The sequence below is a fragment of the Paralichthys olivaceus genome, chromosome 19 (assembly GCF_024713975.1).
Source record: "Paralichthys olivaceus isolate ysfri-2021 chromosome 19, ASM2471397v2, whole genome shotgun sequence".
Classification (NCBI taxonomy): Eukaryota; Metazoa; Chordata; class Actinopteri; order Pleuronectiformes; family Paralichthyidae; genus Paralichthys; species Paralichthys olivaceus.
In genome coordinates this window covers 17,015,141-17,030,713 of record NC_091111.1, presented here as the reverse complement: position 1 = coordinate 17,030,713, position 15,573 = coordinate 17,015,141, and the positions used below count along the sequence as shown (strand labels likewise).

General features: G+C 45.1%; 1 protein-coding gene across 2 annotated transcripts in view; it reads right to left on the bottom strand.

Moving 5' to 3' along the window:
* jag2b (jagged canonical Notch ligand 2b) overlaps nucleotides 1-15,573 on the bottom strand; it is a 36,296-nt gene that overhangs the window by 8,778 nt on the left and 11,945 nt on the right. The window contains exons 3-12 of one of the 2 annotated variants that reach the window (XM_069515081.1): nucleotides 12,403-12,457; nucleotides 8,384-8,641; nucleotides 7,541-7,601; nucleotides 5,161-5,291; nucleotides 3,940-4,059; nucleotides 3,682-3,795; nucleotides 3,450-3,563; nucleotides 2,155-2,268; nucleotides 1,720-1,766; nucleotides 1,453-1,626 (exon numbers count right to left, since the gene is read on the bottom strand). In XM_069515081.1, the coding sequence (XP_069371182.1) occupies nucleotides 1,453-1,626; nucleotides 1,720-1,766; nucleotides 2,155-2,268; nucleotides 3,450-3,563; nucleotides 3,682-3,795; nucleotides 3,940-4,059; nucleotides 5,161-5,291; nucleotides 7,541-7,601; nucleotides 8,384-8,641; nucleotides 12,403-12,457 (1,188 nt within the window). The remainder of the gene's footprint in view (nucleotides 1-1,452; nucleotides 1,627-1,719; nucleotides 1,767-2,154; nucleotides 2,269-3,449; nucleotides 3,564-3,681; nucleotides 3,796-3,939; nucleotides 4,060-5,160; nucleotides 5,292-7,540; nucleotides 7,602-8,383; nucleotides 8,642-12,402; nucleotides 12,458-15,573) is intronic. The other variant, XM_069515082.1, reaches the window with a different exon arrangement.

Sequence of the window (15,573 nt, the reverse complement as noted above, 5' to 3'; positions counted from 1 at the left end):
CTTATATATCTGAGTTACATCAATTTCATATTATACTTGTGTTTGCACAACGTGTAAAATATATAGTTATCGAGAAAGTAATGGACGACGACCAAACCCATAAAAAATACAAATCGAACCTAAATTAATTCTGTGAATGGGACAAAATGAAAAGTGGTGTTACAAGATATTTACTATGAGAACAAATGTTGTGGCTCTCTGTGTCGCACCCTCTTAAACATTCCCACTGGGAATCAAAAAGACATAAATCAAATCGTGTCACGTCATTACACAACTGAACATATTAAACACAAACTAATGACAGAAACATGATGCTGCAGGCATCTTGGTTTTGTCACTGCAGAGCAGGAATGTGCACCGTGCCATAGCAGACATCAGAGGTCTGTAGTACGCGGGCAGAACTCCAGCATCACCTCATTCAGAGAGGCTCATATTTATAGTAGAGATGCTAAATCAGGATTGGCTCCTGACCAGCAATGTCCTCCATTCAGGGCCCAGGAGACGCGGTGAAGTGTCGTTTTTCTTGCCTCTAACCTACTTTAACTTCAAACACACACTTCAAATGTAAGAGGCTGCGGAGGCGACTCTGACATGTAATGTCTGTATCAAAGAAAACACATGATTTACGACAGAGACGCTTGCTGAAAAAATAATAAATCTGGATTTTGGCTTGACGGGAGAATACAGCATTACACAACTATTTGGCACATTGAGGAGTTTACAACTGACTGTTGGCTCAGAGGACAAGGTCAAACCGGCTACTGCATTTGCACGGTATTACAAGTTTCCAAAATCCAAGTGGCTGTCAAGTAACTATTAATACTTTTTCACCTTGGCAGCTGTATTGTATATTTTTAAATTGTTCTGGGTGTGCAAACCCCCCCACCCCACCCCACCCGCTGCAGTGGGAGGGTTAGTCGACGTTAGACGTGTCGGTCTTAAACAATGATGAAAATAATAATGAAGAAGATTCAGACCCTGATGATATTCCTGCGGACCGAGGCTCAGTGGGTAGGAGACGTGTTTGAGGAGGCATTAGTGAAATGCATTGATTTAGAATGAGAACCAATTGTTCAAGATGACAAATGTTTTGATTTCATGTCCATCTGCTTTAGGAGCTGAGAAATGAACATATTAGTAAATGTTGGGAATTCTGTCAGCTCTTCAGAAACAACTTTTAAAACAAAGTTAAGGTTTGTCTTTTTTATTCTGTGTAAACTGAGAGGAAAGCAGGACATCGTCACTTTTACTCTATTTATAATGTTTTGGTTTGGATTCCCACAGCCAACCTGATTTCTTCTCTGCCTCTATTGGCCACATGGTGTCAAAATGTTCCGGGGCAGAAGGTGCTACATGTCTAATGTGTCGCTGCTTTAATCCCATGACCACCTCATATATTCTCCTTTCATCTTTCGCTCTTCAATGCTGGGACATGTGGAACCTGAGACCCACCTCACACAGCTGTCCCGCAAACTCGGGTGGGCATTCGCACACGAAGCCGTCCAACACCGCGTGGCACTGGCCGCCGTTCTGGCACGGACCGCTGTCGCATTTATTCCTCTGGATTTCACAGTGAGTGCCCACGAAGCCTGGAGGACACTGGCAGAGGTAACCCTGGTCGCCCTCCTGAGGAAACACAGAGAAGTGAAGGGTCACACTCGGAAATCTCTCAGACCTATGAACGAATTATATGGAAGTAAAAAGTGGAATCAGCTGTACCTTGCATGTCGCTCCGTTCCGGCACTGACCACGGCACTCGTTGGAATCTGAAGAGGACGCCAACATTTTATATTAATAACATTTTCCCACGCAGCACCCCGTTAATTAGTAGGTGAACTCTACAAAGTGGGATGTGCACAAGTCAAAGTTCGGAAAAGAAACAACTAGTGAAGCCAGGTAGATCCTTTAGATTGTAACTGTGCATGCAGCGGATCCAGAGAGAGAGAGAGAGAGAGAAACTGTTCATGCAGGTCCAGACGTCAGCGTCGGAGCTTTGCTTTACCGAGACTAGAAATGAACTGGTTACAACATGTGGAGGGAAAGTGACGCTAAAATACACGTATGTTGTGTGTCCAGGGGAAAGTGAGTCGGTTAAAAAAAGAGCCAGAGGAAGAGGATGAAGTTCAGAAGTGATTCTGAGGAAGAAATACTGACTGATGTCACAGTTCTTTCCAGACCATCCCGGAAAACAGTTGCAGAGATATCCGCCAATCAAATTTTTGCAAGCGTGAGCGTTCTCGCAGGGATTTTCTGCGCACTCATTCGTATCTGTGAAGGCAGGAGGTAGAGGGAGTTGAAACCAAACCGAGGGGGAAAAGACGGGGAACGCAGGCTTCAAAGCCTCAAGAACACAAAAATGAAAGAAATAGAAGGTACCATGGATAGATTCCTGCTGCATATAGATTCATTTTATACTCCAATACTTAGATATATATATATATATATATATATATATATACATATATATATATATATATATATATATATATATATATATATATATATATATATATATATACATATATATATGTATGGTTGAGTGGTTTCTAGAAAAATCAAAATGGACTTAAAACACTAAGATGACACAGAACGACATTCATGCAGTACAATGAACACATAACCTCTAATGGTGCGTTCACACCAAGAGCTCATCTTTAGCAGTTTAATACACAGAGTCAATGCAAAGACGTGAATCTGGTTTCAGCTGCTCGATGAAATATTGATCCTGATCGATGGTCGTTGATTCTGATACGCGGCTAAAAACGCTCGATTTCATTTCTGTTTTGACAACATATCAAGAAAAGCACTGCTGCTCAAACATTCCAACGGTTGTGGGGGTAGTCGATTGGTGGGTTTTGAGGGGGGGGGCTACTCCACAGGGAGTTCACTCACATACACCTGTCCTCTCTCTCTCTCTCTGAAAACCAACACATCACACACACACACACCAATCGCCAGGTAACACAGGAGGCCAATAGCTGCCTGTAAACTGAGACCTGAGCTGGTAAGATGACACTGAACTCTTGGGATCTCTTTCCTATCTCCGCCCCCCCCACCCCCACCCCCACCAACTTTGTTTACCGGTCATAATCCATTTCCTGGCTCGGTGCTGGTCACGTCCGCCTGCTGGGATGTGAGCAACATAGAAACGCGTACCACCGCCGGTGACTAACAAACCGCCGGATATAGACGCACTAGTGGCTCGTAAAGTCATTGAGATAAAAACACACACACACACACACGCACACTCTCTCTCTGAGCTGTGGGGTGTTGCCGGCTCATCCAGGATATTTTAAATGTGTACTCTGGCCTCAGGTTTGCAGTTTTAATCCCAAAATACAGTTAATCCAGGACAGTGAGTGAGGCTGTCTGCTGTGCCTCAGGGGAATTTACTGGTTTTAGGAACAAGCGAACAGTCGTGTGCGTCCATACGGAGACCGGAAACTCACCGATCCGGCAGGTCTTTCCTTTCCACTGCGGCGGGCACACACACTCGAAGCCGTCCTCCCTATCGATGCAGGTTCCACCTCGAGCACAAGGACTGGACGCACACTCGTCCAAATCTGAGAAAAAAAACACGCACGCGTCCCGTTTAGAGAAAGAATTCTACACAAAGATGCAGAGCAGAGGGTGAAGAAAGAAGAAAGAGAGCAGAAGCCTGAAAGTAGCGAAGCGACTCACTGTTGGCGCAGGTCGGACCATCCCAACCTGACGGACACTGGCACTGGAACCCAGTAGCAACCTCGTGGCACGTACCACCGTTGGCGCAGGGGTTGGAGACACAGGCGTGTTCGGCTAAAGGAAGGAAGAGGACGTGGTATCAGAATGGAAAATAAAACACGACTCGCATATTCATCAAGGATTCTCTGTCATTATTTTAATGTTCAAGGATGGTTCTCAAACGGCATTGCAGGTTCTAGTGTGATCTCCGTCTCTCACCTATCTGACAGGTCTTGCCGGAGAAGCCCTGTGGACAGGCGCAGTGGTACTCGTCCGGCTCAGGGTTCATGCAGGTTCCTCCGTTGACGCAAGGCTGGTGGCGGCCGCAGTAATTCAGATCTGGAGGAGACCGGGGGAGAGATTGCGTTTAAACACAGATTAGTATCATAATTGAACAATTATTCAAATGATCCTAAATATGCAGCTTTTTCTACAAACCTATAAGATAACTGTATTAAAATGGAAAGTCTCCCTCCGTAGTCAGGTAACATGCACCCTGTATAATTAATGAAAACAAACTTGTTTTGCTGTACAAGCGTCTTTTTAAATAGTGCACCTTGGGATGAGAAACAAAATATAAACTCGTCCCTCTACACTTTAAAAACCGGTGCAGGAAACTTCTAGCGTCAGCAGGAACTGTCTTCAGACTAATTGGTTCGAGCCTGTGAGACGGCTCTTTGCTCGTTTTCACGATTTATCCAGTCGGTATAGCCGGAGGTTCCCAGGAAGCTTGTCAGAGTCGTCGCCCGGCACAGAACACCGGCTGTCGGCTTTGACAGGAAGCACAGAGTGTTTTCTCGACCACTCTGCTGCACTGCATCGTGATGGAGGTTCACTACTGCTATAATGCTGAGAAGTTACAGTAACCAGCGTACTTCTGCCTCTTTTTTTCACTATGTGCAGTTTGTTTCTCCACGCCATGTACAGAGTAAGCTCCACTATCTGATCCCTGCACGCCATCCTTAGGCTGAGGGCCAGGTCACAGTAAAGGCTGGTAAATAAATGAGCAGGGATCTGTCTCCACTCTGGATCTTAGGACCCGTTCTCATCCCCTGAAGAGCCCTCGGTGACGAAGGGTGGGAGGGGATCGAGTGTCCCTGCTGCTGCTCGGATCACACGGGCAGTAAAACTATCCAGCTGCAGAATCCAGACCTCGTATGAAGGTCTCTCACTAACACACTTAATGACGAGTCTATAAGACGTCGAACGATCTGTTAGATATAGATTTTTATTTGGATCTGAAATAAGTTGCTCATAGATATCAGTCCTCTTAATACGTCAGATTTTTTTCCCATCAAGATCCAGAAATGATTCCCTGAGAAATCTGGGAAAAACTTTTCTGGGTTCTTTCTTATTTCAGGAAAATCAGTTCAGTTCATGTGTTTTCCTGCTGACATTAAAAAACAGACAAGGGCGGAAACATTAACACATTTTTCATACCTTTATCACACAGCAGGCCGCCCCAGTTCCTCTCACAGTTGCACTGCCAGGGGAGGTTGCAGGTCCCGTGGACACATCCAGGATAAAGCACACATTCATCACAGAACTGGCCCTGCCAGCCGTAGTTACACCTGTCAAACACAGATTCAACACACCACCGTTAATCTTTTCCCCTTTTATCTTCGCCGGCGGTTAAACTTCCTTTTGAATGATTAATCTCCTGAAGAATACATTACAGAAATGTAAATGTGATGACCACGACAGCCAGCATTAACTACTATTCTTCAGAAAATCTTTGAGAGACGTTTGATGAATTATTGGAAGAAGATATCCAGTGGGCCCCTAGACCACGGCCGACAGGGATGTGTGGGCGCTGGAGCTGATATTGATTTTAGGGAGCAAAACAATTCTGGCCGATATCTGTTCCTAAGATGTCATTATCGAATCCTTGTGACAAAGAAAAGAAGGGATAAATAAACTTTACTATAATTAAAAAACACAATATATCGTATCATATCGGTGTATACTGGCAGGAATATCATCTGCCAGGTGATAAATCGGTCAGTCTCTAGAAAAAGGAAGTGAACCCTTGAATGCAACATGTCCAACAGTGGAATTGCACCTCACATTGTACCTGCTCCCTTCCTCCACCCGTCCAAACGCCTCCTGCCGACTTATCTTAGTGGAGGGTAAGATTCCAGGGCAGGAGGGGTTAAGAATACTTCCAGCGGCTCCCGTGCTTGTGTCGGAGTCTGGAGCTGGGAAGGGGCTGGAGACGGCAGCGTGTATACACGCCTGCACCCTCATGACAGCAATCGGCTATTCCAAGGCTGTGGTGTCGTCGAGCCAGCTGTCTTGTCAATTGACCGCTATTTTGAGTCTCCTGCAGACGGCACCGCTGCCTCTGCCTTCAGAAATCACTGCCATTCTCAGGCAGCGGGGTGGAGGGGCGGCGGGGAATACCTGTCATGCTTCTTCTTCCACTGCGCATGATTAGCTGCACGGAGTCTGACAGCTATGGGGGAATAACACCAACAGAACTTCGGAGAGGAAACCTGAACGCGCCCCTTTGAGCTCAGGTGGAGTCATATCAATATCAAGTTTACTCATCAAACACGTACGGGCACGATGCTGCTTTCTGGTCGGATTCCAGCATCTCGGCACTTTGACATGTCAAAGGTTGCTAAATGTTTTCAGAGGGCTGAAAAAAAGTGTTGCGCTGCTTAACCAAGTGGATTCTTGGGACACGGCAAGCCTCCGACAAATATGCCAGAACAAGTCGAATGTGTGCTAATAAAAAAACCCCTCAATGCACAATCGTAACAACAAGCACGTACCAGCTTTTGTGTTTCTTAAAAGCCGGCGGCGAATGAGGCAAAGCCCATAAAGCTGGGAGCGAATAAAGGGAATGAAAAGGAGATGGCAAAGGATTTAATGCCAGCTTTCTGGGACCTGAAGCTTCACTGAATTCATGCCACTGCAGGAAGAGACTTTACAGCTGCTCCTCCATTCATGTCACCTTTCCTGTTGACTGGAACTTGACATTTCATAAGAATAAGGCGCTTCCCTCCGTTGTCTGGTCCGCGAACTGGAATAAGGATGTAACCGGCTGATCGAGGCCGTCGAAAAGAAAAAAATGCGGAACAGCTTCCTAAAGCTGGGTCATCCCCTGCTATTCCCCGGCTCCGAGCCAAAAACCTTTTTCCTACTGACGGGGGAGGCAACTGTCTCTTTGCATCCGGCAGGTGGGAGGGGGTTGGGAGGGGGGTGGTTTACAAATGACGACGGGATGCACCACATCCTGAAAGCGCTGAGCAACGGGGCCATTCCACGTTGCTTTATCTAACGCTCGTTTCCACTTTGGGAAATGTACATAACACGGTGGGATATTAATTTCCTCCTCTGCCCCCTGCCCTTCAAGCAGGACTGCAATGCGGGTGGAGACGGGGGACGTGACGATTCCCAGCACGTTTACAGTGGTCAAATTCACACACAGTCGAGCCCCTTTCTTCAGGCCCGAGCTGCCGAGATGCTTGGTATTCAGTGGAGGACCTCGGGCGGCTAAAAATACAAGGAGGCAGGCGCGGCGTTGCCCTTTTCTTTTGAACTGAGGTAGAGATGCCCACGAGGGAAGGAAAGGCTGGCACAGAAACGCAGCAGGCTTCGACAAGTCTCAGTTCGGCATCTGAAATCGCTCTCGCAGGCATTTAGATCAAAATAAGGGTGCAAGTCAAACACTACTGCAGTTTGGTTTTTATAGAAAGCGATTATCAATTTCAAAGACGCTAAAAAAAACAGGCAACAGGAACAATATGAGTTAAACACACACAGGAGCAGGGAGCGGTCACCCACATTTTTCAGTCATCCCTGATAATCGTACCTGCATTCCCCCGGGACTGAGCAGCCGCCATGTAACAGGTCGCATCCTTGTTTGCAGATTGCTAGAATGAAAAAAAAAAAAGCAAGAAGAAAGAGAATGAGCTTAAAACATGATGTTTAAAATGCATCATTACATTTACTTTCATCAAAACATTTCAGAATAGAAAGGGAGGTGACGAGGTGGAAGAGGTGGGAGGAGGAGACGCTGGTTTGTTTGCCATATTTCTAACAACTGCAACAAGACGTGAGTATTCATGGCGCCCTGACCAGGGGTTGGGGGGGGGGGGGGGGGGGGGGGGGCAACTTTATGGGCGCATGTACAACACGACCCCCTTGTTCTTAAAAGCAACCTCTGCACTCCCCCTCCTCTTTTCAACCTTCGACTCCTGAGGTCAGTCGGGTGATTTATTGAGCCCCCCCCCCCCCCCCACTCTCTCTCCATCACCACCCACAAACACAAGAGGAACGTTTTAACACGAGCACAACTGTGGGACCATAAATAACTTTACACACACAACAAATAATCTGCAGTAATAAAAAAATATAGAGCTTTAACTATGAGAATTATATATTGATTATTTTTCAACTCAATTTCATTTGAATAGGATAGAAAGTTAATTAATCCAGAAATGTTTTGTTGAGGAAATATTGGAAAATGCATAATAACATTTCACTTAGACCACAAGGCCCAAAATACTTTATATTTTTGAATATTTTCTATTCAAAACACAGAAAAGTTTCAATCCATCGTATTTGAGAAGCTGGAACCGGGAAATGTTTGACATGTCGGCAGAAGAAAGGATCAAGTCTGACGTATTTACATGTTCAGATCCTGGCGGCTCACCTGTTCCACAGTCTGGTCCCATCCAGCCATCCAGACACACCTGAGCCCCTGAAGGCTCACAGCGATAATGCCCAAAGTAGTCGTCGCGAGGGACACACAGCTTGTTGCACTTGTTGCCGTAGTAGTTGTCGTCACACCGCACCCGGATACGATACGTGATGCGAGCCACAGGCCCGTCGTGCAGGATGGTCTGCCAGGGGTCACCGGGGTTGACCATGCCGGTGTGTGCGTTGCGTTCGATCAGCAGCTCCTGTTCGTCTGAAACAAAGATGAGGACGAAACGATTCAGAACGAATTTGACCTCGTTGACACCAGCATACTAACGGCTACTAGAAATACAGTGAGGCTTTTTGGGGAGTTTTTCATTATCCGAAGTAAAATCCTCAGGACAGATTTTAAAGCTCCTGAAGGGAAATTAGTGATTTGTGACAAAGTGCTATACAAATAAAAAAATGCTGTTGCAGGATCGAGATTTCTAAATTACATGAAAACAACAACAACCAATCATCTCTCAGGAGACATAACTGAGCTTTTAGCCCAGCTGGTTGCCTGGCAACCTCTCTGTGACCACAAAACTCCAGTGCATTTCCCAAAATGTGTAATTATTTCTCCAATATTAAACAGACGCACTTTTTCACGCAGAAAATGTAAATACATTCAAACTGATACTTTCACAATTTAAATGTGTAACATGAAAAATGGATGTTTGCTACCAAGTTCACCATATCAGCTAAAAAGTGTTTTAACAACTTGTTCTTAAAATAAAACCTAAAGATTATTGTGGTCTTACTTGTGCTCCGCTCCGATAATTGAGCATTCGAACGACACGGTAAAGAACAAGACATTTCAAGTTAACAGCTCAGGCCTCCAGCAGCCACTGATAAAGATGAGTTACTGCAAACACTGAACAATGGTGTATTTAATCTGATGTATAATCAGCCACTCACTAGAAAATGCAGTGCATTGATATTCAGCAGACGGATGCTTTTATATCACAGTGTGTACGTGTGTCTGTGTGGAAAGTATCCACTGAATTTTAAGTATGCAATTGAAATGCATCGTCTGCAAATTGATCTATTTTCTGGTGACGGCTCATACTGGCTGATCTCTCTGTGAGCGCACAGTCATGTCAAGAGGACGCTACCATTTATCCTGCAGCCGCCAACACCCTCATTAGATTCTGTGTTAATCTACGGGACTTTATATCAAAGCTGACATTTATATACAAGTCAGACCAACACGCTGCGTACATGTGAACAGAAAAATCACAACTCATCCTCCGACTATTCAAGTCTGTGTTCTGCATGTCAATAAATGCTTCTATAGATTCTTATAGTTATGGCTCTTTTTTAACGGGTTAGTCCTTCGGCTGGGAAATACAATGTGAGCGTTACTGGTGAATCTGGTATTGTTGTTTATCGGAGTGGGATCGAAGCTGGCAAACAATCTCTGTGGAAATAGGGGGTCTGTGATTTCCTTTCATGGCTTTGGACTGCAATGCACCATAGACATTTTGAAGTGAGGAAGCATGCACACACACACACACACACACACACACACACACATAACACAGACACATACACAACACACACACACACACCTTCCTCTGCTGGGGACTGACACAATGTCAGACAGAATTAAGCAACAATAACAGAAATAACAGTTGCCAGATAGAGAACAATGGGCTCCAGGCCCAAGCCGGGCTCTGGTACCTCGGTGTCTAAACACTGAGCCCGGCCGCCCAGTCCACTCCACTTCCTGCTCGATAAACACAAGGAAAACAGCCGGCCGCTTTTCCTGAGAACACAGGGGGAAGGGAAGAGAGGCACACCGGAGGACATGACGCTGGAGGAGAGGAATCTCACTGACAGACCAACAGGCTCTTACGTAGGACAAGACATGAGGTTGCTGCTGACTCAGGCCAGAGAACCAGGAATGTTCAAATCTCTCGTTTTATTCCACTTGTATCTGGTTTTGTGCAGAGGAGATAACCTCACGGGAGAAGCAAAGGTTAAAACACTGCGCATCAATTGCAGTGCATTTCAAGAAGGGCTGCCTGCAGCGACAGGAAACAGCCTGAAAAATCTACCTCCATCAGTCCTGAACTCATTTTTCAGGATATGGTCACAGAGCTACAGACGCCAGCTTTCTAATGGTTCTAACCTTTACAAGATTCCTAGAAAAGGCTCAATATTTAAAGTATGGAGGTGCAGAAGGATCTGAACCTGTTAGAGACTCAGCTTTCAGTGCTGCTGCACGGTTGAGCCACATCAGTGAGGTTATTGTCTCCATAACTATAAAATAAAACGACCAAGCCTGCTGATAATGTGACTGTGGGGAAGCCACAAGTCAAAGCTCTACAGACAACAGCAGAGGCAAAGAAAACTAGAGCCTTGTTTCCGTGTATTTAAGCTTCTCACGCAAACCAGCAGCAGCTCCATCACTATCTCCTGTTTGTACCACCAGACCTTTCAATGCCCTAAATAGCTAAAATCCTATAGCTTAGCATCCGCCTGAATTTCTCTCTTTCCAAGTATCTGCCAACACAAATTCCCAGTTTGAGCCCAGTTGAGTCTAAGACAGCAACAACAAATTAACTTCTACAGGCTTTTAAACTCTCCTTTAACCAGGAATTGCACAAACCCAGCAAGTGATTTTCCAAAAATATAATATCTGTGTCGTGATGCATCAAATTAAAATCAGCCAAACACAAACAAGTGTGACCTGCTCGACCCGCCTGTCAGGCAAAGGCTACAGACGCGATTGTAACTCACTGTGACCTTTAAAGGCGTTTTCTACAACAATCACATTCTCTTGTCATCTTCCACAGAGGTTGAAAGGAGCGTTTGTTCCAGATGTTTGCGTTTCTTGAACCCATGACATCGAGGTTGAAGTCAGCAGACGTCTGTGCAGAGCAGCCTCAGTTCAGCTTTAGAAAATCATGCAACCGAGTCCGATGAACTCACTTTGAAAGGTCAAATTCAGACAGTTCCACGTTAAACTAAAGTGTTAAATTAGTGTTTCTTACGTCTTGCATCCTTGCACTCGATAACATCTATTTTGATTCTTTACAGCAATCTGGCTGAGACTGAAGAGCTTCTCGCTGGCAGGAAATCAATTGGACAAGCAACACTTAGGCCTTTTATCAACCACAAGCATCAGAGCTAATTACTGCAAATGAACACGATTACTGGAGAAGCAGGAGACTACACAGGGAATGCAACGGTCTAATAAAAGAGCCATGATGTCAAAATCTATTTCTTCTCCATTGTCCGAACACGCGAGTGGAAATGCGTTTGATGTTATGGACAAAACAGGATGTAATGACCTCCTATAAATAAGGTGCAGGTTTTGACTAGCGAGGACAGTTTGGTTCGGTGCGTAAAACACATTCATGCTCATAGCTGCATGTACAGAAAAGGCATTTGAGACTCATGAAATATGCCCCCGTCTCCACAGATCAAAGCTGCGTCCACACAGACATTTTAGTCCTCAGAGGGTCCTCTTCCTCCCAGACTGAGCTACTGCTCAGACGGGAAAAAGGGGTTGTCCAGGAGTCCACCCAGCGGACATAACCAAAGGAAAACAGGATACAGCTGGTCAGCACCGAGCCAACATTGCTGAGAAGAACCAAGGCTTGAATTCTATAAGAGGCGTCTCAGGGAGGCTACAGTACAACATGTTTTCAACCTGCTACCTACAAGTCAGCACAGAAATTCATTTACACAACTAAATACTGAGAAGCCTTCGAAAAGGTCATGAGATCTAAATCAAATCAGTCGTTCTCTAGCAGGGGGCCCCTCTTAGCTTGGGGCCCAAGGTAACTGCCTGCTTTACCTGAACTCTTGCGACGGCCCCGGGTAGAAGTTTTGTCCGCTGGAAAGTTTATTTCAACTGTGAAAAGTCTCATATTACTTTAAATGATGTTAATTTGTTCATAAACACCGTTGAACTTCAGTTAAAGCTCTAAAGTAGATGCCACAGCACTGATATACATTATATGTGAAGTTTACACTTACTGCTTCGTGTGTCGTTGTCCCAGTCCCAGGCCTCAACAATCAACGTGTACGTCCGCTGGAGAGAAAAGAAAGAAAAGTGTCAGGGGAAATTACGATTATGATTCAATTATATACGACAACGTAACTGCAACTACAAGGCTGAAGAGTTTCTGTTGCTGCTATTTACCACTTGCTGATTTTGTGATCTGTGAGACTCCAGCCTTCATATATTAGGAGGTATAAACAACTGTGTCAATGTGCTACTGTAACACAACACTGCATGAGCGTGCACACACACACACACACACACAACAGGGGTATGAGGAAACTCAATCACCTGCTTTAAGAATCAAAATCAATACTTTTCCAGCTATGAACTCCAGTTGCATATGGTGTGAATTAATATATGCAGCATATCAATTAGCACAAAATACAATATTTACAATTATCATATTTACTATAGTTACACCTGCAGCACAATCAAAGGTTCTTTAAGATCCCTTTTCTTTCCGTGAGCTCGTTTCTTGTTCCACTCGTCTACAAATAAGTAATTTGTGCTTGCAACAGATATTGCGAAGCAGCTCTTCTCCAAACACCAGCAGTCACGCACACAAAAAAAAAATCGATTTCCCTGCAACTACAGAGTCTTGTATGCAACTTGGCCCCGAGATGTGCTTGAGTTACGCTGCCGATGAAACCCAATGATTGAGAAACAAGGGAGCGAGATGCTGTGAGTACGAGTGTGGGACGAGGCCAAGAGAAGCTGCCGAGGAGAGGATGCAAGGGAAGGTTACACCAAACTTCCTGGGCTGCAACGTAGACGAGCGAATGCATGTACAGTATGTTCCCTGGTATCGTGTCCAAGGTGCCAGTTAACGGTTTCACACTGTTGTTCATCCCTCCATGGTGCATTATTAATCTTATATGATTTGCAAATTTCAATATATATTTTAATCAACTTTGTAACACGGCCAGAACCAACACTCAACAAACAGTCCTGGATCTTTCCGAGACCCAAGTGTGAAGGTTTAGGTTCTAATCTACCAACTGGACCCTATGATTCCTGAAAGCCTGCCACCGTGTTGAAAAACAAAGCCTCATCAGGTAATGGTGTCCATTAAGAAGGTGACTTTGCCGATATTAGCTTGTGTGAGATGAACTCTGCCGGGCTTTGTCCTTGGTTGTCAGACACTGAGGTAAATCAGTGGCTATGGGGATTATCTGGTTTCACACCAAGTTATGCTTTACTCCTGATCAGCATCACAGAAATGCTGCTTTAATTAATGGGTTTTACATTGTAATCAATCGATTAATCTTCTGAAATTGAATAAACAAGGCCCGTTAATCAATTGATCACTGAATATTCGTCAGTCAGACGTGAGGATTTTCTCCTTATTTTTGTTTTATACAGTTTTCAGATGAATACATTTGGTTTTGTATTGTAGAAGTTGTCCCTTTAGCTCTGTTAAAGTGGTGTGGCTACTAGGTTGAGCTTCCATTTACTTTCTCGATCAATTGTTTTTTTGGTCAATACAGTGTAAAACTTCACAAGTGCAAGTAAAAATATTTAGTTCGTTATCCCATGGGACATATAAAAGAATCCAAAATGCATTTCTGAGAAACTGGAACCAGTGAAATGTTGGTATTTTGTTGATGATCATCAAAAACCTGCTGATTCATTTGCGTTCAATTGACTAATTAATCGATTTATTGTCTCAACGACTTTGTCAATACTAGTTTAAGAATTAAAAACAGATTAAACAATTAAATTAACAGTTTAACTGATATCAGAAATATAACAAGTATTCAAATGCGCCAAAATATTAGTTTATGTACATGTGTACACACACACAGACACAGAGATGGAAACTAACCAAGCTAACCAGCATCACACAGGAGTAATCTAGCTGGTGCTGCACTGCTAGGCAACCAGCTGACCTAAATAGCATTCATTACGTCACCAGCAGTGACAGTTGTAGTAGCCACAGTGTGACTGTCGTGACCTCTACTGTAAAGTCACTGACAGGACGTCAGTCTGGGAGGGTGGTGGAAATACACAAATTGGGGAAGTGTTAGAGGGATTGTGGTCGCTGTGATGGAAAGAGAAATCACAGAGAGGGGGATTGAGTAATGTGTCTGTGTGTCATGTGTGTGTGTGTTCGTGTGTGTGTGCATGTGTGTGCGTGTGTCTGTGTTGTTGATCTGGGGGACCAACAAGCTGGTAGGCTGGTTGCTGCTGGGCTGTGGGATTAAGTAGGCTTGTCTGGCTGTGGGTGGTGGCGGGAGGAAGGGGAGGGGAGTGTTATTGTGGAAGACCACGGGTGACAAGAGAAGGGAATGGAAGATGATGGGACTGAGGTGAGCTAAAGGGCTCGGGTCAGAGTTTGGACAACGGGTGGTACAGCTGCATGAGACTGTAGCTGCTGGCAAGACGTGAGATGCTGGAGCGAGGCTGGGGTAGAGGAGATGGTTGAGAGTAAAATGGCTGGAAGAGAGGGGTGTTTTGGGGTTCAGGTCTACGGGTACTCGTGCTGCTGTTGCCGGAAGCTCCGCCAACCCGTCCAACCGTAGACGCACAACAGATGCAGCCTCAGAGATGGATTATTTGACATGAACGTGGATCATCCCACGATATGTAGCTCGGCTTCTGACCTTTCCACCCATCTCCCCTCCCCCCACCACAAAAGGGTGGGCTGGCTGCCCCAGACTGAGCATGTGAGTGGGTGTGTGTGCGTATATGCCAATGCATACAAGAGGAGCTACAAGAGGAACTACAAGTGGCTTGCCTTAATGACAGGTGATATCAATCTTAGGATGATGTGCGAGAATATGCAAGTGTTGCAGACAAATCTCTCCACAGACCTAAGAAAGAGCAGGTGCCCACATTGTGACCCCAACCTTTTGGGTTTACCCAAAAGCCAGGCCTGCTTGCATGCCTCCATGTTGTAAATGTTTGGTTAAATAGTCCCCTGAGTCAGTGTGTGTTGGGCTTGAGCAAAGCCACGGACTTGTCTGGTTTCCCACAGACCATCCCAGTCTGTGATTAGCTGGATTAAGTGACAGCTGCCCAAATGGTTGGAACAAGATAGGTGGATGGGCAGGGGGGATAAAGGGGAGAAGTGGGGGAGGGAAGGGGGAAAGGCTACTGAACAAAGACCCTTGTCCCAACACCGTAACTCACCCCCATCCCAA